Source organism: Myxocyprinus asiaticus, chromosome 17, assembly GCF_019703515.2.
Source record: "Myxocyprinus asiaticus isolate MX2 ecotype Aquarium Trade chromosome 17, UBuf_Myxa_2, whole genome shotgun sequence".
Classification (NCBI taxonomy): Eukaryota; Metazoa; Chordata; class Actinopteri; order Cypriniformes; family Catostomidae; genus Myxocyprinus; species Myxocyprinus asiaticus.
Window position 1 is genome coordinate 15,728,439 of NC_059360.1, and position 26,756 is coordinate 15,755,194.

Here is a 26,756-nt window from a genome sequence, read left to right on the forward strand (position 1 = left end):
CACCTCCTCGTCACAACTTGTACTATATACCGTTTGCAAATATCCATATATCTCATTTAAACAGATGTCATTCAGGAACCTCACGAAAATCCAGCGTTTTCTTCCCATCAAGCGCTCATCTAATATCTTCCTTTGAAGTGCGTTTTCTATCAGCCAGAATCAAAAACTTCAGGAACAGGATCAAAAGTTCCTCTTATTCACAAATCATGACAGTCACTCAAATAATATGATTCCCACAATGCTGTCTAGGTAGGCAGCTCACATCATACGATGCCCACAATGCTGTCTAGGTAGGCAGCTTGCGTCATATGACACCCACAATTCTGTCTGGGGAAGGCAGCACAAATAAAATGATGACAAGATATGTTATCTAGGTAGGCAGTTCACGTCATATAACGCCCAAAAATGCCATCTAGGGAAGGCAGCTCAAATCATATGAAGACAAGGTTTGTTATCTATGTAAGCAGATCACATCATATGATACCCAAATATGCTGTCTAGGTTAGCAGCTCAAATCATATGATTCCCACATCTGTCTAGGTATGAAGCTCACATCATGTGATGCCCAAAAATGCTATCTAGCAAGATAGCTCATATCATATGATACCCAAATATGTTGTCTAGGTAGCCATCTTACCTCATATGATGCCCAAAAATGGCATCTAGGGAAGGCAGCTCCAACAATATTACGACAAGGTATGTTTTCTATGTAGGCAGCTCACATCATATGATACCTAAATATGCTGTCTAGGAAAGGCAGTTCAAATATATGATGCCCACAATGATGTCTAGGTAGGCAGCTTGCATCATTTGATGCCAACAATGCTGTCTAGATAGGCAGTTTAGATCATAAGACACCCACAATGCTGTCTAGGTAGGCAGCTCACATCATATGATGACAAGGTTATCTATGTAGGCAGCTCACATCATATGATCTATGTAGGCAGCTCACATCATATGACACCCAAATATGCTGTCTAGGTAGGCAGCTCAAATCATATGACTCCCACATCTGTCTAGGTAGGTAGCTCACATCATATGATGCCCACAATGTGGTCTAGGTAGGCAGCTCACATCATATCATGCACAAAATGCTGTCTAGGAAGGCAACTCGCATCATATTTTGACCACAATACTGTCTAGAAAGGAAGCTCGCATCATAAGGTGCGAAAAATGCTGTCTAGGAAGGCAGCTCACAATATATGATGCCCACAATGCTGTCTAGGTAGGCAGCTCAAATCATATGATGCCCACATCTGTCTAGGTAGGTAGCTCACATCATATCATGCCAACAATGTGGTCTAGGTAGGCAGCTCACATCATATGATGCCAACATTGCGGTCTAGGTAGGCACCTCACGTTATATGATGCCCACAATGCCATCTAGGTTGGGCAGCTCACATCATAAGATGCTCACATCTGTCTAGGTAGGCAGCTCACATCATAAGATGCTCACATCTGTCTAGGTAGGCAGCTCAAATCATATGACTCCCACATCTGTCTAGGTAGGCAGCTCACATCATATCGTGCTCAAAATGCTGTCTAGGAAGGCAACTCACGTCATATTTTGACCACAGTGCGGTCTATGTAGGCAGCTCAAATCATAAGATGCCCAAATATGCTGTCTAGATAGGCAGCTCACATCATATGGTGCTCAAAATGCAGTGTAGGTAAGCAGCTCACATCATATGGTCCACAAAATGCTGTCTAGGAAGGCAACTCACAATATATGATGCCCACAATGCTGTCTAGGCAGGCAGCTCACATCATATGGTGCTAAAAATGCTGTCTGGGAAGGCAGCTCACAATATATGATGCCCACAATGTTGTCTAGGAAGGAAGCTCACATCATATGGTGCTAAAAATGCTGTCTAGGTAGGCAGCTCACATCTTATGATACCCAAATGCTGTCTAAGTAGGCAGCTCACGTCATATGGTGCACAAAGTGCTGTCTAGGTTGGCAGCTCACATAATAAGATTCCCAAATGCCGTATAGGTAGGCAGCTCACGTCATATGACGCCCAAAAATGCCATCTAGGGAAGGCAGCTCAAATCATATGATGACAAGATATACTATCTAGGTAGGCAACAATCATATGATACCCAAATATGCTGTTCACTAGGTTTTGACACACAGCTACTGTATAACAAACAATGCGTTGAGCGTTTTCACTGAATAATGTCAAACTTACCTTTGGCTTATAAAGCCACTTTCGGAAGCGATTCATCATGGGTCACCTCGCCAGTTTCGCGACAGCTCCGTGCCAAACCCGAACCGGAGCACCTTCAAACCCCACAGAACACAGACTCTGTCAGCTCGTGAGCAATGCTAGCGCCTACTCTTTAACAAAGCCGTGTTGACTGCGGTGAACAAAGGCCAAAAACAGACACATGCAGAGTCAATCCACTATTAATTATTCGTAGGCTCGGACTCTGCCCTTATATCCAGCAGTGGTGCAGTTGCCTTTGTCCACAAACACACGGGCGATTCATGACTAAGCTATTGAGCTAGCGCTCAGTCTGACAGCGGAAGTTGCGCTGCTTGACTGAGCGCTTACACTCAGGTTGCCAAATACTCTGCATTATTTCACTCAGAAATGATTTGCTGTTTTTTTTTTTTTTTTTTTTTTTTTACATAAATGAAAGAAAGCAATTGTGAAATGCAAAAAATAATGCAGTAATTCTCTCTTCTTTTTATTCATGATTTTTATATATATATATATATATATATATATATATATATATATATATATATATATATATATATATATATTTATTTATTTAATTTATTGTAAAGCACTTTACAAAAGAGGTAGTTCACCCAAAACATGAAAATTCAGTCACCATTTTCTCACCCTCATGTTGTTCTAAACTTGCAAGACTTTCTTTCTTTCAGTGGAACACAAAAGGAGATGTTAGGCAGAATGTTAGAGACTGACTGCATCAATGCCAGGGTATACTTAGTTTTTGTGCTTTACATATCTGATCGTGCCCGGTTAACCGCATTGCCTTTCAAAGTACAGCTACTTTTCTGACCGCGAACAAATACGAACACGTTCGACGCATGCCCACTACAACTGCTTTGTGATGCTCTTTAAGTACAGTCAATGGCCGGCGTATGGCTAACGATGCCCACAGTCGAGGACCACATCCACATGTATGGATTTGGAACAACATGAGAGTTACTAATTGATGATAGATTTTTCATTTTTCAACTACTGTATCCATTTTAAGCTCTTATGAAAAGTGCTTTGTAAATTATTATTATTATTAACATTGATATTATTATTAAAGGAATATTCTGGGTTCAATACAAGTTAAAAGTGTACTCAGTAATTTTTTATGTATGTCGTCTTGGACTTACATTGACACCTAAGGTGCATCCCAAACCGTACACTTCTACACTATTCTATTCCATTTTGTAGTGTATGTAGTGCGAGTAGTGGAAGGGGCAGAGTTACCTGGCTGCCTTGCTGGTCTGACAGAACAATTGTATATAATAGAGAACGTAGCAGGTAGCAAAACTTCTGTGAAGACAGCACCTTACATATGTGAGTTGAATACCATCACTCCATACTGTGTGAATATGTACGTTGTTTAAGATACAGGTTTTGAACTGAGGTTGGCTAATGTGCTAAAGCTAGCGGCAACCCATCAGGTGCACTTGAAATGTCACTTCCATCAGCTGTTAAACGGCGAACGCTTCCGTGTAGTAAAAATCCATTAAGTGTTCAATTTGGGACGATACTACACTTTCAAAATTCATACACTACATGGCTGAGTGCATTGTATATTTTGTAAGTGCATAGTGTATAGTGTGTAGTTTGGGCCACAGCTCTAGGGGCACGGATGCAGCATCATTCAAACCCAACAGTTTTGAGCTCCCGAAGCCATTGTAGAAATTCACTATTCACAGTCAGCCATGATTCCTTTAATCCATAAGTAAAAGTGTCCAATAACAGGGCGGCTACTAACATTAAGCGAGTAGTATCCAGCTGTTCATGTGATTCAAACATGGCTGCCCCCATGAGAGGACCCTCTCCATGTAGAATAAAACAGCTTTTATAAGGTTACTGATATGACTATGTGTCTTCATCTCATGTGAGTTTCAATATTGCTATTGATTTCTACAGGAGTAAAACTTTTTAAATGAAGGGGGGAAAAACACGCACCTTTAAGCTCAATCGACAGCATTTGTAGTTTAATATTGATTACCAAAAAAAAAATAAAAATAATAAATGATTTTGACTTGTCCCTCCTTTTCTTTAAAAAAAAAAAAAAAAAATCTAAATTCTTGGTTACAGTGAGGCACTTACAATGGAAGTAAATGGGGGCCAATTTTTTAACATTAAAACACTCACTGTTTCAAAAGTTTAGCCACAAGACATAAACAATACATGTGTCAACATGATTTTAGTGTGATAAAATCACGTACTAACCTTTTCTGTTTAAAGTTATAGCCAATTTTACAACTTCATTGCCATGACGATGTAATGTCAACAAACCCTTAAACCCCAAAATGACTAAAAATTACGATTTAAACAACTTTGCAGCTCAAATAATACATGAGTTTTAACAGAAGAATTAATATAAGTGCTTTTATTAAATTATAAGCTTCACATTTCTGCCTTTAAATCCTCTGAAAATTGGCCCCATTCACTTCCATTGTAAGTACCTCACTGTAACCTCGATTCTTGCTTTTTTATTTTTTTAGATAAAGAGGGATTGGGGGGCCTGGGTAGCTCAGCATGTAAAGACGCTGACTACCACAACTGGAGTCACAAGTTCGAATCCAGGGCGTGCTGAGTGACTCCAGTCAGGCTTCCTAAGCAACCAATTGGCCCGGTTGCTAGGGTGGGTAGAGTCACGTTGGGTTAACCTCCTCGTGGTCACCATAATGTGGTTCTCGCTCTCGGTGAGAATAGCGTGAAACCTCCACATGCGCTAGGTCTCCGCGGTAATGCGCTCAACAAGCCACGTGATAAGATGCGCGGATTAATGGTCTCAGACGCGGAGGCAACTGAGATTCGTCCTCCACCACCTGGATTGAGGCGAGTCACTATGCCACCACAGGGACTTAGAGCACATTGGGAATTGGGCATGCAAAATTGGGGAGAAAAGGAGAGAAAAAAAAAGAGGGACAAGTCGAAATAATTTTTTTTTTTTGTAATCAAGATTATGCCACAAATGCTGTCGATTGCGTTTAACTTGTATTGAACCCGGAATATTCCTTTATTGTTGTTGTTGCATGTTTTACTAAATGTCCCCTTTTTCTTGGACAAAGAGAACTTTTCCTGAGAGATCATCTATACCGATATAAGAACCTCCTTTTACCATAGTGGAGAAAGAGTCAACCATCGTGTTACGACAGTAAGTCACCGTTTGCGTATACCATACAAATGAATGGGGAGAGCCGTAAACTGACACTTACCTGTCGCAAAATCGTCCTTGTCTTCTCTTATAAAACAGCAATTATATCGCTGTAAACCCAACACACAGTTAATTCCAAAAGTATTTTTTTGTGTAAAAAATGTTGAAGATTAGCGGACATGCGGTCAATTCATTAAGAAATTATCTCTTTACTCACAAAAGCAGTTTATTCAGCACACTGAAGCATCGCTTGCATAGACCTCTGGTCTCCTCTCAAGAAAGTCGGACTGCCTCCCTGTTGCCAGGCAACAACAAAACACTGTCGCTGCCCGAATAGGTGTTTTGAAGAGAAGTTCTTGCATTTTAGATTGAACTTATTAATAAATGTAACCCTTTTCGCAAGGTTCAAGATAGAATCCTTGTACTTTTTTTTATTCCGATTTAAGAAATTACATTAAAATGTTTCAATATACCGAATCTACAGGCTTTGTGAGAAATAATCCATATTCTCGGACTGCGATGTATTATTGATCGTTAAGTGTCTTTAGTTGGGCTAAAAACCAGTGAGGATGAACTGCAAAGAACTCGTAAAGGAAGTCACAAGACTCCTGGATGAGTTTCAAGAAGACAAACAATGTATTGACGAGTTTACACAGGAGGCTGTCAAGGATCTTAAGGTGTGAACACTAATCATATACCTGTAGCTTTAAAATATGTTCACGAGTATGTTCATTTGGTCCACATAACATCAGAATAAGTTGTCTCTTGTCTACTGTCTTTTAGAATCTTTCCTCTGCTGACCAGGACTTTATTATTGATACTTTGTATGGATGTATCACGCACAAAAGGTTTTTGGAGGTGGTGGTCAACATCTTCTACATTCACTATGGGGATATTTTACTCAGAGTGGACCGAAACCTGTTCATTGGTAAATGTGCTGATGTAGTAGCCTACAAAAATGACTATCAGTCTCCATCTGCTGTTTTGAATATTACTATAACCTCCATTGACCCTTTATTCCTGCTATGAATAATAATAGAGCTACTCCCACAATGACATTGTGTTGTTGTTTTTTTCCTCAGTTGTCTGTTATCTTGCAATATTCTGTCTTGATGACCTGGGAATGGAGCATTTTAGCAGAATTATCAAGTCTCTAGACGCCTCAAAAATGCACAAAGTAAGCAAAATACATGCAAAGCAGAGCCTATACTAAACATTATTTATTTAATCATATTATGGACCAGGGGGGCCTGGGTAGCTCAGCGAGTATTGACGCTGACTACCACCCCTGGAGTTACGAGTTCGAATCCAGGGCGTGCTGAGTGACTCCAGCCAGGTCTCCTAAGCAACCAAATTGGCCCGGTTGCTAGGGAGGGTAGGGTCACATGGGGTAACCTCCTCGTGGTCGCTATAATGTGGTTCTCGTTTTCATTGGGGCACGTGGTGACTTGTGCGTGGATGCCACGGAGAATAGCATGAAGCCTCCACAGTGCTATATCTCCATGGTAACGCGCTCAACAAGCCAAGTGATAAGATGCGTGGATTGACGGTCTCAGACACGGAGGCAACTGAGATTCGTCCTCCACCACCCGGATTGAGGTGAGTCACTATGCCACCACGAGGACTTAGAGCGCATTGGGAATTGGGCATGCCAAATAGGGGAGAAAAGAGGAGAGAAAAAAACAAACATATTATGGACCAAGTGATCATTAGTGTACAGAAATATCTCAACATGCTTACCGGGATAGTTCATCACAAAATGAAAGTTCTGTCATCATATAACCCTCATGTTGTTCCAAACCCAAATGACTTTTCTGACAGCCTCAGTCCCCAATTTACTCTCACTGTATGGAAAAAGGGCAGTTTCGACTTCTACAGAATTTCTCTCGTGTTTCATGAAAGAAAGTCATTTGGATTTGTAACAGCATGAGGGTGAGTACATGATGTCGAAATTTAAATTTTGGGGTTTAAATGAGATTTTTTACCTTTAAAAAAATGTTTTGACAGAAAACATTAATTGTTGAAAAGTATTAATAAGTAAACTATAGAGAACTGTTGTAATTTTAACATTGTATTGTACATTTCCTCATATTTTGTTTCCTCTCTCTGGTATGGGGCAAATGACCTGCTCGATACCTCAGTTCCTCAGTTTTTTCTTTAGCGCCAACAACCTCACCACCCACATCCAGGAGGAATGGAGTCACATCTATGATGCTGCCATTGTAAAGAGTAACTGGATCACCCCATTGATCAGGTAAAGTGATCAAAAATCTGGCCAATAAAAACTATTCTGATTCTAAATCATATGTACACATCATAATCAATAATGACTTGATGAGACTTTGTGGCTTTAGCCTTTAAGAATCAAAATGCACTGAAGTTCAGATTGCACAATCAAAACCATTAAACTAGCCATAAAGTCATTAAAGGAATATTCCGGGTTCAATACAAGTTAAGCGCAATCGACAACATTTGTGGCATAATATTGATTACCACAAAAATACATTTTGACTCGTTCATCCTTCTCATTAAAAAAAGCAGAAATCTGGGTTACAGTGAGGCACTTGCAATGGAAGTGAATGGGGCCAATTGGTAAACATTCAAATACTCACTGTTTCAAAAGTATAGTTACAAGACGTAAACAATATGCGTGTTAACATGATTTTTGTGTGATAAAATCACTTACTAAACTTTTCTGTGTAAAGTTATATCCAATTTTACAACTTTGTTGCCATGATGATGAAATGCCATAAACACTAAAACCTTAAAATGACTGTAAAAATTACGATTTAAACAACTATACAGCTCAAATAGTACATGAGTTTTAACAGATAATTCATGTTAGTGCTTTTATTAAATTATAAGCTTCACATTTCTGCCTTTTTAAACCCTCCAAAAATTGGCCCCATTCACTTTAATTGTAAGTGCCTCACTGTAACTTCGATTTTTGCTTTTTTTTTTTTTTTTTTTTTAAAGAAAAGGAGGGACAAGTTGAAATAATTTTTTTGTGATAATCAACATTATTCCTCACTGAAGGCTTAGAGAAGATGAAGCCCAGTATAGGTATGTGTAAATAACAGGTCCTGCTTAAATGTAACACTATGCTTTCTGACTGATAACTTTGTCTCTTATTAGATGGTGCAGTGAGATTGATCTATTGTTGGATCAACTTGCCAAAAAAATGGGCAAAGGAAGTCTGCCGAAGAAATCTTCCAGAAAAAGCACAGAACCCAGGGAATTTGATCTGACCAAGCCCAAAGTTCGACCACTCCCTGCTCCTGAAGTCATTCCAAAGCAGGACAAGCCCAAGCCGGCAAGTAGCCAAACACATGCTTTGGGCATGTTGATTCAGGTCATTACATGAAGAAAAAGAAATGTTATGCACTTGAAGCCACTGGAGTGCATGTTTAAAGACCCCATGAAATCAATATTGGAGTTTTGTGGCTTTCCATGTCTGTCAGCTCTGAGGCCATCAATTTGCTAGTGTACCCCATAAAGTTGATGAAATGAACTTTCAGCAGAGATACAGACCAAAAATATTGATGACTCATCTTGTGCTCACTCATTTTCTACAATGAGAATGTTTTGACAGAGATATCAAACCAGACCATTATAAATAATAGCTGATATTTTTGTCCATTAAGTCCATTACATAAAGATTTTAACATCTGCTCACTTCCTCCTGCAGGTGCCAGCCAGCACTCACAGATCTCCAAAAGAACCAGAGATTCTGGATGAAATAAAACAGAGCAACCAAAAGAAAGCACTAGTATGCTGAAACTGAGACAGAAGCTACTGTTTCACATACTGCCTCTCATTTCATCACTGTACAAATGGATTTTGTTTTTATGTATTAATTGCTTATTCATGTGCAGACCTTTCCTCATGGTGTTATTTCTTTACTCCATCAGGAAGTCCTAAATGAAGCAAACTCACAGCAGTTCAAATGTGCAAACCCACAGAAGTCTAAGAAAACTCAGGTGAGTGTATCACAGCAATGGTTCTCAACTGTTTTGCTTCAGCACCCAGATTTGACATTGGACATCAAGTAGTAACCCAGCACGTTACCAAAATGTACGGTATTGGCATCAAAGTAAATTTTACACGTTGAAATGTATTATTATAAAAATGTCATAATATATAATTCACCACACAAAATACATTGTGGTCGGCACAAAGTCACATATTTTTAGTTTTGGTCAAAAAAAGTAAAAAAATAAATAAAAAAATATCTTGCATAGTTTTGTTTATGGTATTTCAGAATTTTTCGATTATATTGTTGGATGCATTTTATTATTCATTTATTTTGCATTGTTTTTTCCCCCTGTGACCCACTAGTTGAGAACTGTCGTACAGGCAAATGACTGTATTTTTTCTTTAACCTCAGTGGATTACATTTGTCAGAATGTCAGATCATCAGTTTTTAAAGCTATTAATGTCTATATTTTTTTGTTGAACAGAATGTGATATCCCAGATTCTTCAAAGCCGTGATGGAGAACTCAAATTTGACAAGCTTTATGCTTCTGGGAGCCCTGCCACCCAAAAGGTAATTTTGACTACACAGAATATACACTGAAAAACTACTGTTATTGTTACATCCACCATGGTCCAACATGTGCTTGTGAACTCAATGTTGGCTATTTTTTTTGCAGTTAAATAGTGTATTAACATATCTTTTTACATATTTAAAAAAAAAAAAATGGTTTTTTTTTGGCACAGACAAACAGCTTACCGGTCAGACTGAACACAACAGCCATCCTGCGCGAGGGAGCTTTGTATAATCGTCAGTTGGAAGAAGAACTGAAAAGGTACAGTCATTCCTCAGTGCTAATCAGACCGTGTTACTTTTTGTTATTACATAAAGCGATTGTTCACCCAAATTTGAAAATTCTCCCATCATTTACTCACCTTCCCAGATGTGTATGACTTTCTGTCTTCTGCAGAACACAAAGGAAGATTTTTAGAAGAATATCTCAGCTCTGTAGGTCCATACAATGCAAGTGAATGGTGATCAGAACCTTGAAGCTCTAAAATGCACATAGAGGCAGCATAAAAGTAATCTATATGACTCCAGTGGTTAAATCCATGTCTTCAGAAGTGATACGATAGGTGTGGGTGAGAAACAGATTAATATTTAAGTCCTTTTTTACACTAAACCTCCACTTTTATTTTTTCATTCTTCTTCTTCTTCTTCTTTTTCTTTTTTTTTTTTTTTTTTGGGCTATTCGCATTCTTCATGAATATCGCCACCTACTGGGCAGGGAGGAGAATTAATAGTAAAAAATGACTTAAATATTGATCTGTTTGTCACACACACCTATCACATTGCTTCTGATTTTTTGGCAAACTATCCCTTACGGGTGAACTAGCCACTGATATGATGCATGATGATCAATGAGGTACTCTTCACAATAGTCACGATAAAGTAATACACCCTCATCCATTGTGGTGTTGGACAATTGGGCCCATTAAGCAAGCCAATTGGGCTTAATGAGAATTTGTAATGTGTGTTTGGGTCTTTGCAGATTAGAGCATTTGTCGCAGGGTGCAAGCGAGCCGTCTGCGTACCTGCAGTGGCAGAAGGAGATGAGAGAGAAGGATCTTCAAGAAGAACTAGCTGAACTGGAGCGCCGGCGACTGGAGGGGCGGATCAGCCATGAAGAGGCAGTGCTCGCACGAGAACGTGTCCTGGAGCGTAACCACCATAAAGCTCAGCAGACTAAGGAGGAGGTGATCTCGTAACAAACAGTAGTGTATACAGCAATAGATGACTCAGTCTGAAGAACTATGCACTTAAATCAACTCGTTTGTTTTTTAATCTGTGTTATTGCATTAGACTGCGGAGCTCATGCACAGATATGCAGAGAAGCGTCTGCAGGAGGAGAAGGAAATGAGGGATTTGGTGCAGCAAGTGGCTGATGGTCACAAGAACTCCAAAGCCGCCAAAGCTAAGCTACAACAAATCAAACAACGCATAGGTATAATGATTGTGGATTATAAATGCAATGGAAATTTTTCACAAGGCATGAAATTACAATAAAAGCACACTTTGTCTGGGTCAGTTAAGGAGGTCTCAGAGCAGAACAGGGAACTTCTCAGCCAGGCCCTGGAGGATGCCCAAGCAGAGCTCAGGAGGAAGATGGAGCTCATATGTCAGATTCGTGCTTTTGAGTCAATGCCTATGGTCAGACAAAAGCTTGTGGATGATACAGAGGTTAGTGGATTAATTTCAAACATCCTCAAAATGAAACGAAATGAAACAGTATATTAAACGTTGTCCATAAAGGATGTGGACACCCGAATACCACAACCCTATTTGCTATTAGAACATATAATTTCAAAACCATTCGAAACTATTGTAACAAAGTTGGAAGCCCACAATTCTCTAGAAAGTCAATGTATGCCATAGCATTAAGATTTGTCTTCACTGGAATTACTTGAATAGCCAAATCCTTTAATGAGAAGAGGTTTCCTCATACTTTTGGCCTTATGGGAATCTTATGGGAAATGAAAAGAAACGTACTAACCATGAACTGTTTTGTGATGTGACAGCCTGCCGGTCATGACTTGCTGTGTGAGATGTCTCTGGCAGAGCTGCGAGAGCGACTGACACTGTTGAGAGAGTCAGAGATGTGTAAGCTTGAGGAGAGGAGACAGCGAATCCTGGAGGAGAAACAAGTCAAAGAACAGCTTCTGCTAGAGCAGCTGGACAACATCGCTCTGCGCAGAAGTCTGGCAGAACAGGCCACTGCACGCAGGTAACACCTTTCCCTGCACAAACCTCCAGTGGGGTCCAAAATTCTGAGGCCACAAAATTTTAGGAATTTACACATTTTAATACAAAGAAAAGTTGTGACGTAAAATGAAGAAGAAATATTTAAGATTCTGCACTATTTCTATGTGGTCAATGTAAGCAAATTCATGACATTATATTAAAGGGTTAGTTCACAGAAACATGAAAATATAATTTATGACTTTATTACATGAAACACAAAAGGTTACACACTTTAACACAGCTTGACTGTTGTACACTTAAAGGGATAGTTCACCCAAAAATAAAAATTCTCTCATCATTTATTCACCCTCATGCCATCCCAGATGTGTATGACTTTCTTTCTTCTGCTGAACACAAATGAAGATTTTAGATGAATATTTCAGCTCTGTAGGTCCATACAATGCAAGTGAATGATGGCCAGAACTTTGAGGGTCCAAAAAGCACATAAAAGCAGCATAAAAGTAATCCATACAACTCCAGTGGTTAAATCCACATCTTCAGAAGCGATATGATATGTGTGGGTGTGAAACAGATCAATATTTAAATAACAAATGTACATTTCAGTGAAAGTGAAAATGGAGACTTATAGTAAAAAGGGATGGAATCTGGGATGGCATGAGGGTGAGTAAATGATGAGAGAATTTTTCATTTTTGGGTGAACTATCCCTTTAATAAAGCACCCAAAAGTGTCATAAACATAGTCCATGCGAAGGAAGGAATGGAAAAGTGACTGAACTCTGCTGTTCCACAGTCAAGAGGAGAAGAGGTTGAGAAGTGAACTGCGGCAGGCGGTCAATAAAGATGAGAGAGTGCTGGCCCTTCAGAAGACCCTACAGCAGAAACAACAGGAAAAACACAAGAGGAAGACTGAAAAGAACAGTATGAAGAGAAATGAGCTGGTGCGTCCACTCACAGTCAAGAACTCCATCCAAAAAAAGGTGACAACATTTTTTATTTGGCCACAATTTTTCAACGCTGTAAATAATTATTTTTTTTCAACATTTCCATCTATATAGTGTGTCACAATAGTTTTGTCATTTCTAATTGACAGTTTTTGAGTTTCATAAAAAAAATAAAAATAAAAAAAATTATTTGAAGTTTCAAAATGTTTTTTTTTTTTTCAATTGTATTTAAATTCAACCTGATTAAAAAGTGCAATAAAATCACTGCAGATTGTAACTTTTTATTTTAATCTTTTTTTTTTTTTTTACAATGTACAGATTTATTATGATGTAATTTTCTCCTTTAAATGCTGTTAGCAGCAGGTTTTTGAGGAACACCACTGGCAGGAGCTGGAGAGAACTTTGGAACAACAGGTTCATGGGGTGTTTCATCAGTCATCCAAAACAAAGTAGTTCCAGTCAGAACCAGAGGCAAGATTTCATACCTCATGATCATTATAATGTAAAAAAAAAAAAACAACTTAAGTGTTTGTTTTCCTTGAAACAGTAGTAATAAATACAGTATGTTAGAAATATATCTTAACATAAAAAAAATGGTGATAATAAAGAAACAGTGCCTATAGAAAATCATCATAACCCTTTGGAAAAGTCACTTTTTTTGCCCTACTACATGTAAGTAACGAAAAAAAGGCAACAGTTCCAAAAATGTATAAGAGATGGAAAAACTAGAATAAAAGGGTTTGAAAAGTGATCATACCCCTGGATTTAATACTTCGTAGAGCTACCTTTTTGCTTTAAGGACGGCCATCAGTCTGTTTGAATATGTCTAGCTTCATGCACCTAGATTGGGGAATACTTGCCCATTGTTCCGTGCAGATTGTTCGAGTTCAGTCAAATTGCAGGGTGAGAGGTGAAGGAATTCCCTCTAAGTTCATCCACAGGTTTTCTATTGGATTTAAGTCAGAGCTCTGACTTGGCCACTCAAGGACTTTGACCTTCCTATCCTTAAGCCACTGCATTGTTTTTTTGATGGAGTGTTTATGGTCATGGTCGTGTTGTAAGGTGAACCACCTGCCCATCTTCAGTTGTCAAGCAGAGGGCCACAGATATTCCTCAAGAATTTGGGTGAACATGGCAGCATCCATTTTTCCTTCAATCCTGACCAATTGCCCAGTCCCTGCTGAAGAGAAACACCCCCACAACATAATGTTACCACCACCATGCTTCACAGTAGGTGTGGTATGTTCTGTGTTTGTTTTTTCTTCACATATAGCGCTTGGAGTTCAGTCCAAAAGGTTCCATTTTTGTCTCAGGATGTTAGACAGGAAAAAAAAAAAAGTGACTATTCCAAAGGGGTGTGATGATTTTCTACAGGCACTGTCTTTAGTATAAACAATGTTATATATTGTTGTCTGATTTAATCAAGGAATTGTGATGAAGTACAGATTTATTTACTGTTAAGTGCGCTGTGTTTTGGCTGTGATGGTTAAACAGTGTGATTGCATGTTTTTTTTTTTTCATACTGTAATATTGCTAGTCAAAATCCTGTAATAACAAACGCCTTCTCTATACTAGCCATGCACGCTACCAAATAAGGACACCAGAACAAGCCATCTTAGCAGAACTTTTTAGTGTAGATCTAATTCATTTTAAGAGTTACTGCATTTTCCAGTTATTGCCCAGAGAACAATACAAGAAATTGATTAATACAGAGTGAATTATACTAAAACATCAAAAAGATGGACACTGAGCTACAAAAACATACATTAAACAGTTCCAAATTGTGGAAGCATAAAGTATTGCACAACACGTACCATAACAATATGAATATTCTTGAAAAATTATGCAATAGTATTTAGTGGAATGCATCAGATGTGTGCAACTTACAATCATCTACTATACATTATTAAAAAGAAATCATTGAAACAAGATTATACCCTAAATTGAGATTTTATACAGTCCCTCAATTTGTATTTGGTTGTAAACGATTTTTAAACTACTTGGTCAAATATGGTGGATAAGTGTGTGAACAGCACAGCCCAAGTTGTCCAACAAGAAGTAGAAAAAAAAAAAAAACATTAAAATGGACTTAAAATATTTCTCAACTGCATAAAAAAAAATTCAGTTTCAAGCACATTTATAAAAAAAATGGATCATCCAGTTTCTAGTGTATCTTTACCCACTGATACTTTAAGATAGTGTATTAAGTAACAAAAAGTAGAACATGTACATCATATTATAACTATATTACTCTGTGAGATGAAAGAAAAGGTTGCATGTTAGCAAAATAAACTGAAATGATGCAGCTACAGCTGGTTTGTGCTTTCATAATCCTATGTGCCAAAATCCACAAAGTGCTTAGTTAGTGGTTACATCATAAGTGGTTGTTACAGACAACTATTGTTAAACACGTGATACACAAGTGAACTGTCATTCAGTCTTAAAAGTGAAAAACTTGATAGACCATTTGTTCATTCTCTTACTGTATTCTGATATACTTCTGAAATTTGATCTGGATAGATAGATAATAAAAAAAGGGAGTTTTTCTTAAAAGAATAATTTGCCCAAAAAAAAAAAAAAAAAAAAAAGGAAATTTCACCTTTCCAAAATGAATCAATGAATCATGAGAGGGCAGACAAATAAATGTCTCACGCCTCATTCATTCACCAAGCTTTGGGGTTCATCTTCTCTCTGAATGACATCCTCAGTTTGTTCCTGGGGGCAGGAACAGGTGCCTGAGGATCCTGACTGAATGCTTTCTCAGGATTTTCTGACTCATTCCTCTTTTTGGGAGTGTAAGTGTGCTGGTGGTGTTCGATTCGTGCAAGAGGTGCGTTGTTACGAGAAGACGCGTGGCTTTTCTGAAGCTGCTGAATGATGGCAGAGAATTTAGCATCCAGTGACGGGCGCCCTGTCCGAGGCCTTGCCCCCTTACAGTTCTCTTTCTCCTGATTGGATAAGACGCTGGTAGGCTGAATGAATGGTAATTTATCAGAAGGGGGTGGAGGGGCTCTCCTCTTCTTTTTGCTGCTCGTGGAGGGGCTTGAAACAGACTGGTTGCTTTCTTTACCTGGTGACAGCACACTTTTTTGTACCACCATTGGTCGAGATCCTTCAAAAAGGGCTGCCCATTGAGGAGGCTGTCTGTCCTCCTCATGACCAATGAGAAAGCGCCCATCAGTTTCCTCAATCTTGTTGTGAATGATGTCAGTCAAGCTCTCAAATTTCCCAGGGGATCCAATGCCTGCATGGTACAATGAAAATGTTTGGCAGCTTAGTTAAGTTTTTTAATAAGCAATTAACGTAACACATAATAAGTACATACTATAATATTGCTAACATTTTACAAACTTTGCAAAATGACTTCATACCAGAATAAATCCACTAAGTGCATTTTTTTTTTTTTTTTTTTTTTAGTGTTGTTCTAAATCATTTTAACAGTTACTTTTCCTGTAATAGTAATTCCCAGTGAATGAGTTGTAATAAATGTTTTATAGAGTGAATTATTCTAAACTAACAGAAAGCAAAAACATACATCAGACAGTTCTAAATTGTACTTTACAATACGTATTTACCATAAAAATACATTTAATCTTGAATATTATGTGCAGTAGTATTTAGTGGAATGCAGGTTCTGATGGCCTTACATATTCATTTTCCTGTGGTTCAACTAGTAGAGCATGGAGCAAGCAACACCGAGGTCACAGGTTTGATTCCCAGAAGTCACACATGCTGATAAGATGTATAGCTTGAATGTACTGTAAGGGGCCGTTCAGACTGAATGTGTTCTTGCGCTTAAAATATCAGAATGAGGCAGCGCAACAAATGGAACAATGCAGGTGTCTCTATGCATTTTTTTTATTTTTTTTTTGGAAATCTGAAACGCAACCCTAATGCACAACATGCTGAAACAAAATTCATTACTTACTCAGATCATTATAAACAGAGCCAGCTTGCTTCATGCCAAAGAGTGGGGGTTTTCTTGGTGAAAGAACTTCAATTTCCATGAGCTTGTTGCACGTATGCTGCCACTGACCTAATGCATGGGTTAAAATGAAGAGTCAACACATCTAAACACAGAGTCCTTTACAAGTTACCTTTACAAACTGCACCATGTGTCGGCAAATTCAGTCAAATACAGATAGCCCGCTTTTTCTAGTAGATGTCAGTTGAACTCACTTTGGTCATATATGTGCTTCCAGAGGGCGTCCAACCACTCCTGCAAGACATCAGGTGTGTCAGCATTAAAGACATGACTAGCAGAGTCTCCTTTTCCAGGGTTTATCAGGCTCAGTCTAGACCCAGACCTCTGGTGGTCCTTGTCTAGCGCACGGATACGGGTATCCTCCACAAAGACACACAGAAAGAGACATATTTTCAAATCCTGAACTACATACCTTATGAAGACCACATTCTCAGTTATTGTGTATTAAAGGATATTGCTGAAAGACCAGGATGTCCTTTTTTGCCTTCTTATCACCTTAATGACAGGAAACCATAGGGAGTAGATAATTTTCTGATATCTGTTTTAAACCAGTGACTATTTTTGCAACTCCACTTGATTTGAAAAATCAAGACTTGAAAAATTTAATTTAGCTTTAAAATCCATGTTCCATTTAGGGGAGAAAAAAAACGCATTGTTACATCTTCTATTCATTTAAATTGACTGTAACACCTTTGGTCCAAGTATTTCTTACCTTATTTATGGGGATAATGAGACTGGGCTCCACTTTAGCCTGAATCTCCTCAGGAGAGTAATAGCATGAAAGCCATCCAGCCTTTAGCACACAGTAAAGCTTACAGCAACGCTGCAAACCATCAATGCTTTGCTAAATACACAGTAATCAAATATCAGTTTGATTACATGACAACACTGCATAGTCCATTTACAAATGTTGATATGAATCCCTATAATAAAAGATTCGGCCTAGAAAAAGCACTGAAGCAGTACTCCATTACTGTGGTTGCATTATTTTACACAGGACTGTAAATGTGAGTTTATGTCTTACCTGTTGGCTCAGGTAACCACTCATCATATCTTGAGTCATACAGTCAGGCTGTGCCACCAGCTGACAGCACAGGTTTCCATAGAGTGGCAGCCATGATGAAGCTTCCACTGAACAACCAATGGCAGAGGGTCAACCATAAAATTATGAATCACTATGCTACATGATTGAGGATTATTTCACCCCATATTAACAATTCTGTCATGTACTCACCCTCATGTCATTACAAAACCGAATGACTTTATTTCTTACATGGAACCTATAGGAGAAACGTTGAATAAGTGGCCACTTTTCATATAACCCTAACCTAACCCTTGAGCTCTAAAATGACAAAACAAAAGAACCATACAGTTGAAGTAAGAAGTTTACATACACTTCGGATGTAGTCATTAAAACTCATTTTTTAACCACTCCACAGATTTCATATTAGCAAACATCTACTTTGTGCATGACACAGTAATTTTTCCAACAATTGTTTACAGACAGATTGTTTCACTTTTAATTGACTATATCATAATTCCAGTGGGTGAGAAGTTTTCATACACCAAGTTAACTATGCCTTTAAACAGCTTGGAAAATTCCAGAAAATTATGTCAAGCCTTTAGACAATTAGCTACTGATAGGAGGTGTGCTGAATTGGAGTTGTACCTATGGATGTATTTTAAGGCCTACCCTAAACTCAGTGCCTCTTTGCTTGACATCATGTGAAAATCAAAAGAAATCAGCAAAGACCTAAAAAAAAAAAAATTTGTGGAACTCCAAAAGACTGGTTCATTCTTGGGAGCAATTTCCAAATGCCTGAAGGTACCACGTTCATCTGTACAAACACTATGGTACCACGCAGCCATCAAATCGCTTAGGAAGGAGACGCATTCTGTCTCCTAGAGATGAACATAGATTGGTTCGAAAAGTGCAAATTCAATCCCAGAACAACAGCAAAGGACCTTGTGAAGATGCTGGAGGAAACAGGTAGACAAGTATCTATATCCACAGTAAAACGAGTCCTATATCAATATAACCTGAAAGGCTGCTCAGCAAGGAAGAAGCCACTGCTCCAAAGCCGCCATAAAAAAGCCAGACTATAGTTTGCAAGTGCACATGGGGACAAAGATTTTACTTTTTGGAGAAATGTCCTCTGGTCTGAAGAAACAGAAATTGAACTGTTTGGCCATAATAACCATCGTTATGTTTGGAAGAAAAAGGGTGAGGCTTGCAAGCCGAAGAATACCATCCCAACCATGAAGCATGGGGGTGGCAGCATCATGTTGTGGGGTGCTTTGCTGCAGGAGGGACTGGTGCACTTCACAAAATAGATGGTATCATGATAAAGGAAAATCGTGTGGATATATTGAAGCAACATCTCAAGACATAAGCCAGGAAGTTAAAGCACGGTCACAAATGAGTCTTCTAAATTGACAATGACCCCAAGCATACCTCCATAGTTGTGGCAAAATGGCTTAAAGACAACAAAGTCAAGATATTGGAGTGGCCATCACAAAGCCCTGACCTCAATCCGATAGAAAAGTTGTGGGCAGAACTGAAAAAGCATGTGCGAGTAATGAGGCCTACAAACCTGACTCAGTTACACCAGTTTTGTCTGGAGGAATGGGCCAAAATTCCAGCAACTTAATGTGAGAAGCTTGTGGAAGGCTACCCAAAACATTTGACCCAAGTTAAACAATTTAAAGGCAATGCTACCAAATACTAACAAATTGTATTTAAACTTCTGACACTCTGGGAATGTGATGAAAGATACTAAAAGCTGAAATCATTCTCTCTACTATTATTCTGACATTTCACATTCTTAAAATAAAGTAGTGATCCTAACTGACCTAAGACAGGGAATGTTTTCTATGATTAAATGTCAGAAATTGTGAAAAACTGAGTTTAAATGTATTTGGCCAAGGTGTATGTAAACTTCTGACTTCAACTTTATGTTATATTCTACCATATGTCAGTCCATGTGACTTTTGAAGTGTATTCCATGTCATCTGGAGCTATAACATAGCTTTGTGTGAGGAATAGACACAAAATATAAGTTGTTATCGACTTAAGTTTCAGCCCAGATCCCTATTCACTTAAATTATATGGAAATGAGTGGCCAGTACATTGTTCAACATCTTCTGCGCTTCACAAAAGAAAGAAAGTCGTACGGGCTTGGAATGACATAATAGTGTAGAATTTTCATTTTCGGGTGAAAAATGCCTTTAATGTGACTTGATTGCCCTTACCATTCTGCAGGATTATGAGAGAATGAGACTGGAAAGAGCCCTCCGCATGCTCTAAACCCAATGTGGTGTATGCCAACAATGAGTAGCGTGCACCTCTACAAATGACATAATATACGTTAGTAATTAGAGAACAATCACATAAAACAGTCTTTTGTAATGCTGTAAAAAAATAAAAATAAATAAAAATTTTTTTTTTTTTTAAATATTCTACAACATGGACAATATGAATTTAACTGCAATGCTATTAAAAATTGTATTCATCCTGGCATACTGTGGAATCGGGTTGGACTGGAGGAAAGTGTCTGGGTCTCCTCCATCCAGAAGAGGGCAGAGTTTCCTGCTCGAAGATCTGCCAAAAGAGGAGCGGAACTTCCTGGCCAGTTTTTTTGGAGTGTTGACAAAGGTTGCCTCCTCCTCCTCCTCTTGTCCACAGCTATACAGCTCCAGTGTTAGTTCAAAGTCCGGCTTAACCTCTGAGCTGTTCAATATATTGAGAAAAATCTCTCAGACATCAAGCAATGCAGTCATGGAGTTTTTACTTTCTTTAATATTTTAGGGAAAGCTGAAAACTTACAAAATATTGACACCCTCAAAACAAATATCAGTCACTGATGGGTCCGCAATCACCATTTCGGTGTCAAAAATCTCTGAGCCAATCTTCATCAAACAGAAGACCGCCACCCTCTGTGCACCTACAGGATTCAAATATGCATGACATCAAGATAAAAAGTTATTTTTTAGTGTCCTTAAAAGGTGAGGTGTCATTTTTTTGTTAAAATACTTTTATATCCCAGCTTAATATGCAGAGACATCTAAGTAAACAATTTATAGGCTGATTTCCCCAAAGTGTATCAAAACATTGCCCTGTTTGTCTGAGCATCCCGACACAACAACATTGGGTCAACCAATGGCGTGACTCTCTGTTTGTCTAGTGGCAGACAGTGGAAATGTGAAGGAAACCAGTTTGAAAACAATAAAAGCCAACATACTGTTATTCAACAGACTTTTTTTTCCAGGTTTTGGGTTTTTCCAGAATCCCTAAACCAAGACCAGCATTTCTAATCGTAACTCCTCCTAAAATGTAAAGCTTCATCAACCAAACTTGTTACAGACTAGGTCTGTGAAAAACTACCACTTTTCTTAATCGACTAGTAGGTTGTTTGAACAACTAGTCGGTGTTAAGGATAATAATACATAATTAGGCTCCATCGAGCAGTTAAACCTTTCTAACTGCAACTATTTATTTAAGCAGTGTCAGACAGAATCAGCAAAAGACTTTAATCTCTCCAAAGCACCTCACAAATAGAAGAACATTACTCACAGCACAGAAAATGTTCGTCTTGAAATGTATTGTTGATGCAGCGCTTTGCTGTAACAACAGCACATAAAAAGCCTTAAAGCATTAAAGAGACGAGACTTCATACAGAGTTTTACTGTGCTGACTTTAATTCGCTTTTAAACACAGCAAGCTATAATCACGCAAATACGCTCTCCAAGAAGTTGCATCTCTCAAGTAAGTAGAGAATTCAGTCTCCCTTTAAAACCACCACAACTAAAAATATTAATGTTAGTAATCGACTAGTTAGTTGTTGGACGACTAGTCGATTAGTCGACCACCATAGCACATCCCTAGTACAGACCTGCAGCCTGTTCTGACTCGGGTTGCTATGACTTTTCTAACTGATCGCACCTACAGTTTTTACGTAACAGATGATCAAAAATCCAAACAATCCTATTCACCTTATTAAGCCCCGCCCCTTTTCCGTGCTCCACTCTTCTCCATTTTGTCATACAACTTCCTGTTTGTACTGAAGCTACTGAGAAGAGTTGATCAAAATGGATTACGTGTGGGAGCACAGAAAGTATTTTAAAATAAAAAAAATTAATTAAATTGGACCTGGCAGATCACATTCAGACAGCTTTGATACACTGCACTTTTTCATGATACAAGCGTTTAATTGTTATACGTGTAATTCTGCTTAAAATGTTGGTTTCAACTTGTTAATAATTTGCTAAAATTTGTAGTTGACATGAAATTTCCAACAGTGACAGCTTGTATTATTACACATATAAGTTCATAACATGAAAGAAAATTACAATTGTACTTTTTAAAATTAAATAATTACCTTAAATTTAACATGATGGGTGAATGCAATTTGCAATTCCGTATGGTGAAGATAGCAGTGCAGAAATTACACACTTCATCGACTTTCATTTATAAAGACATTCTTAAATTAACATCACTTTCTATGATTTACAACACGCTAAACATGGACTTCAATTAAAATAAATGGAATTTGAGCTGTGATACACTGCATATGTTAGGCATTACTTTCAAAACATCGGGTGCGTCTCAATCAGCTCCCTATGTTGTGAATCAGTATATCGTGAACACAAATTCAGGCACTGGCAAGGGTACTTATCATTATCATTACATTGGGACACTTATGGAATACCAACAATGCTTCCTGTTTTTTTATGGTGCTTTCTTACGGTGCAACTTTTCAATGGACTGGAACAATTTTGCCATTGGGCCAGCCCAGAAATGGCCAACTCTGTGACCAGACCCTGACTACTGAACTAGGGAGCTGACTGAGTCGCACCCATCCAATAAAGAGAGAGTATGATATAGTGTTTTAAATTTTCACTCACTCCCTTTGCTGTTGAAATGTTCTGAATCTTTCCAAAATAATGGAATTCGCAGGCCTGGATAAGCAAAAGAAAGGGTAAAAGATGACATGATCCAAACTGAAATAAGTAAACACAGACTGACATGAAGGAAAAAAAGTTCTAAAATGACTTCAGATTCCTCACCAGATATGGCAACCTTCCCCTTACAAGGAATTTGATCCTGAGAGTTTGATGGCCTGCAAGAAGAAGAAAAAAAAAAGGCCATGTATTCTCCTGTAAGTCTAATAACATTTTACATTAAGATTAAATAATTTTCCACTAAATATTCCCTGTACAAGGAACAGATGCACCAGCTTTCTAACCTTCTGGTGTCCTGGTGCTCTTTCCTCTTCTGTGCCTCACTCATATAGGCTTTAATTCGGGCATTGCAGGTTAACAAACTCCTAGATGCGTCTAACACCTGCTCTTTCTTAGTGCTGGCAACTAGAAGCTTGTAAGCCCCTGCTCTCATTCGCATCTCAAAGTCCAGCTTTTCCTTAATGTCACAGTCCTATGGGGGGATAGAAAATCCATCAAGAGGAATAAACAAGCATTATGGACAGAGGGTTCAGACCAGAGGAAGAGTGATGTACTAGGAGAGAGCGACTATACGATATAATCTGATTCTACTCTACTTAATACAACAGTTAGTTCCAGTCCTTGGATCTGATTGGACGAGCGGTGTTCATTGGGACGCTTTACTGTTTGTATCACTACACTTCATGGCTTTCCAAACAGTGGTGGGGATTTTGATTCAACGTTAATTTTTATTTCAATGACTGATTCGTTCAGTGACCACTTCTGGGAATTACATATCTACTCCAGTAGATGGCGTCTTTTAGGAGTAGTCTTTTAATCATCGACTCAACTGATTCGTTAAAAAACATACCGAAACAATGGAAATGAATGAGAACGATTTGTTCACTTAAAATATTTGTTCAAGAAACACTGACTCATTAAACAGAGTATGAGTGCAGTGCAGAGCGAATTGTGCTTGATGGCTTCTTCTGGAACTATTTTCGATGGCGGAGAAGAAATGCACAAACGAACTAGCCATTTTTTGTCTTAAAGGAATAGTTCACCCAAAAATGAAAATTTGCTGATAAATTGAATCACCCTCAGGCCATCCAATATGTATATGACCTTCTTTCTTCATCAGAACAGGATTTAAGATTTTAAGAAAATATTCCAGGTTTTTAGTTTCATCCAATGCAAGTGAATGGACACCAAATTTTAACGGTCCAAAAATAATATTTAGTCAGCATCAAAGTAATCCACACAACTCCCGCCAATTAGCGATTTGTTTTTCCACACAAACGTATTGATTAACTTCAGAAGACATTACTTAATCGACTGGAGTCATGTGGATTACTTTGGTGCTGCCTAAATATTATTTTTGGACAGTCAAAAATTGGTGTCCATTCACTTGCATTGGATGAAGCTAAAAACCAGGGATACTTTCCTAAAAATCTTAAATCCTGTTCTGATGAAGAAAGGAGGTCATATACATATTGGATGGCCTGAGGGTGAGTAAATCATCAGCACATTTTCATTTTGGATGAACTACTCCTTTAAACAAACGTTTTTCAGTATTATTTTGTTTGTTGAACTGTTGTATAATAGCAATAATCACACTCGAAATCATGCTGTTGTTCCGTTTGTGATTACCTGTGGCCTCCTGCCTATGGCCGAATCACAGACATGCCGATAAATGGTACATCAGCACTCTGGCTTGTGTGATATTGCTTAACCCTTATATTGTGTTCTGGTCAAAACTGACCGATTAACAACTTTGTAGTTTATTTCATCCAGTTGGAATAAAATTGCATGACTTTGTTCACACAGAGCATCTGAACAAACATTTTTTATAGGTAATTTTCATAAAATTTTATTGGCTTTATTTCACTTTATTACACTCGTGGTGTTCCTTGTCTAAAGTGACCAGCCATATGAAATGAATGGATTAGACTACAAAATATAGAAATATTAAGTGTTCTGGAGCACCCCAATCCTTTAGATGAGCATATATGTATTATGTTGTGTTTGGGCTTGTTTGAATCGGGAAAGTCTGCTGTAAGTTACAATATGTCATTGTCTATGTTATTTGTATGTTTCAGGAAGTAATAAGGAAAAGTAGAGATGCTGACTACCACCCCTGGAGTCGCAATTTCGAATCCAGGGCGTGCTGAGTGACTCCAGCCAGGTCCCCTAAGCAACCAATTGGCCCGGTTGGTAGGGTGGGTAGAGTCACGCTGGGTAAACCTCCTCGTGGTCGCTATAATGTGGTTCGCTCTCGGTGGGGCACGTGGTGAGTTATGCATGGATGCCGCAGAGAATAGTGTGAAGCCTCCACATGCTAGGTCTCTGCGATAACGCGTTCAACAAGTCACGTGATAAGATGCGCCGATTGACGATCTCAGACGCGGAGGCAACTACGCCACCACAAGGACTTCGAGCACATTGGGAATTGGGCATTCCATATTAGTTACCAAAAGAAAAAAAAACATTGATAGGATCAGCTATATGCATTGTAAAGTCCAGCTTTAAAATGACACCTATTTTGTTCAGATCAAGCAAGTGGTAATTAATTTATTATGTGATTATTATATTTTTTTTGGTTTTCCGCAGGGAGTGCCGGTTGGGACAGGGAGTGATGAGCTCAGTTCAATGAATCCTTCTATCAATAAAACATTTTTTCTTAAAATATGTTCTAAAAAAAGAAGTACAAAACCTGACATGCTTACTAAAAAGGTATAAGTTGACAAAAAGATCTAATGCAATATCTTGGGATAATATATACAATATGAGAGATTTATGAACAATCTTAGTGGGCTGGTCATTTATGACGGGGAACACAAAAGGTGTTAGCACAAACGCACACAACACCTGAGACAGGTGCATGCTGATTTAGGAAGAGAGATACGGGCTCCACTGGGGAATGATGCACTGAAGTAACATCAGCATAACTAGATCACATGGTTTGAACAATGCTCCGAGGTCAGACAATCAAGTGACAGGGTGCAAACGAGGAAACAAAACAACCTAAACATTCTAGAAAGTAATCCTGTTTTTAGGGATGTGCGCTGATGTTTCAGAATTCAATCAAGCAATGTTTGTTTTCATTGTATTATTTGTTTTTACTTGTACCAAATAATCGAGGATGAACAATGGTAATTCATTCCTAGTATTAGTAATTGATATTGTGCCCTCGCAAGCGATTTTAACGTATTAAATATTTGTTGGAGTCTATTTGGGCAGTGTAAATAAGCTTTTAGTGGCATCGAAAAACAAAACTATGAGTATTAAAGTGTCTTCAACACGGTCGGTTCATTATGCTATTTGCTAATTTCGGCACCACAGACTCACCTCGTTTGGAAAAAACATGCTTTCTCTGATTTTCTTTCTTTTTATTTCCATGGCGAGAGAGGAACATGAAGATATTGTAGATCTAGTGCATATATTGCGTTTACAATTTTGAATATCCCGCGGTGGCTCCATACTGGCCTCTTCACCGAGTCAAGCCCCTCTTAGATTGACAAACCAACGGATTACACAAGCGAGAATCCACCAATCATATTCTTGCTAAGCGCTCCGGTGCACACGCAACGGCGGGACTGTACCATTTTCAAATTCAGAAAGGTCGCAACGGAGATACAGCTTAATGCGTGTGCTAAATATGTTTAATTATGTAGTACGTATTTTGTAAGATACATACACATTTATAAATAAAATAAACCTTTTAGCTAGTTTATGAAACTGTTCATAGAGTTTGTTTGTGTTAATACTGTGTGGGGGGTTTTA

The 26,756-nt window shown here is 38.3% G+C and overlaps 3 protein-coding genes across 5 annotated transcripts in view; 1 reads left to right on the forward strand and 2 right to left on the reverse strand.

Annotated features, from left to right (window-relative positions):
* The window catches only part of LOC127454858 (lateral signaling target protein 2 homolog), a 34,119-nt gene extending 31,599 nt beyond the window's left edge, over positions 1 to 2,520 (reverse strand). For both annotated transcript variants that reach the window (XM_051722338.1, XM_051722336.1), the window contains exon 1: positions 2,193 to 2,520. In XM_051722338.1, the coding sequence (XP_051578298.1) occupies positions 2,193 to 2,231 (39 nt within the window). In that variant the 5' untranslated portion in view covers positions 2,232 to 2,520. The remainder of the gene's footprint in view (positions 1 to 2,192) is intronic.
* Positions 2,521 to 5,746: 3,226 nt separating this feature from the next.
* On the forward strand, positions 5,747 to 13,542 carry LOC127454864 (cilia- and flagella-associated protein 99-like). Of its 2 annotated transcripts, none has more exons than XM_051722347.1 (15): positions 5,747 to 6,047; positions 6,154 to 6,298; positions 6,453 to 6,547; positions 7,512 to 7,624; positions 8,506 to 8,683; positions 9,059 to 9,139; positions 9,282 to 9,350; positions 9,831 to 9,917; positions 10,091 to 10,179; positions 10,897 to 11,101; positions 11,208 to 11,349; positions 11,434 to 11,585; positions 11,924 to 12,129; positions 12,898 to 13,084; positions 13,406 to 13,531. In XM_051722347.1, exons 1-15 carry the CDS (start codon positions 5,940 to 5,942, stop codon positions 13,499 to 13,501), a joined length of 1,953 nt encoding a protein of 650 aa, XP_051578307.1. In that variant the 5' UTR covers positions 5,747 to 5,939; the 3' UTR covers positions 13,502 to 13,531. The 2 variants fall into 2 exon arrangements, with proteins under 2 accessions (XP_051578307.1, XP_051578308.1); XM_051722348.1 differs by having other exon boundaries at positions 5,751 to 6,047; positions 13,409 to 13,542.
* On the reverse strand, positions 13,513 to 26,486 carry LOC127454865 (rhotekin-2-like). Its single transcript, XM_051722349.1, has 12 exons — positions 26,322 to 26,486; positions 23,279 to 23,466; positions 23,100 to 23,152; positions 22,938 to 22,991; positions 20,860 to 20,977; positions 20,557 to 20,763; positions 20,286 to 20,380; positions 18,058 to 18,164; positions 17,746 to 17,877; positions 17,228 to 17,393; positions 16,977 to 17,084; positions 13,513 to 16,292 (listed from the first exon to the last, which is right to left on the reverse strand). Exons 1-12 carry the CDS (start codon positions 26,451 to 26,453, stop codon positions 15,712 to 15,714), a joined length of 1,941 nt encoding a protein of 646 aa, XP_051578309.1. The 5' UTR covers positions 26,454 to 26,486; the 3' UTR covers positions 13,513 to 15,711.
* Positions 26,487 to 26,756: the final 270 nt, after the last annotated feature.

Bases quoted from the DNA above. Each gene is read 5' to 3' on its own strand.
- LOC127454864 (XM_051722347.1), top strand. From the start codon at position 5,940: ATGAACTGCAAAGAACTCGTAAAGGAAGTCACAAGACTCCTGGATGAG. The intron at 9,140-9,281 runs GTATGCTGAAAC...TTACTCCATCAG, and splicing joins GCAACCAAAAGAAAGCACTA to GAAGTCCTAAATGAAGCAAA. The intron at 11,586-11,923 runs GTTAGTGGATTA...GTGATGTGACAG, and splicing joins AGCTTGTGGATGATACAGAG to CCTGCCGGTCATGACTTGCT.
- LOC127454865 (XM_051722349.1), bottom strand. From the start codon at position 26,453: ATGGAGCCACCGCGGGATATTCAAAATTGTAAACGCAATATATGCACT. The intron at 23,153-23,278 runs GTTAGAAAGCTG...TTCTTCTTGCAG, and splicing joins GAGCACCAGGACACCAGAAG to GCCATCAAACTCTCAGGATC. The intron at 18,165-20,285 runs GTAAGGGCAATC...TTGGTTGTTCAG, and splicing joins TCTCATAATCCTGCAGAATG to TGGAAGCTTCATCATGGCTG.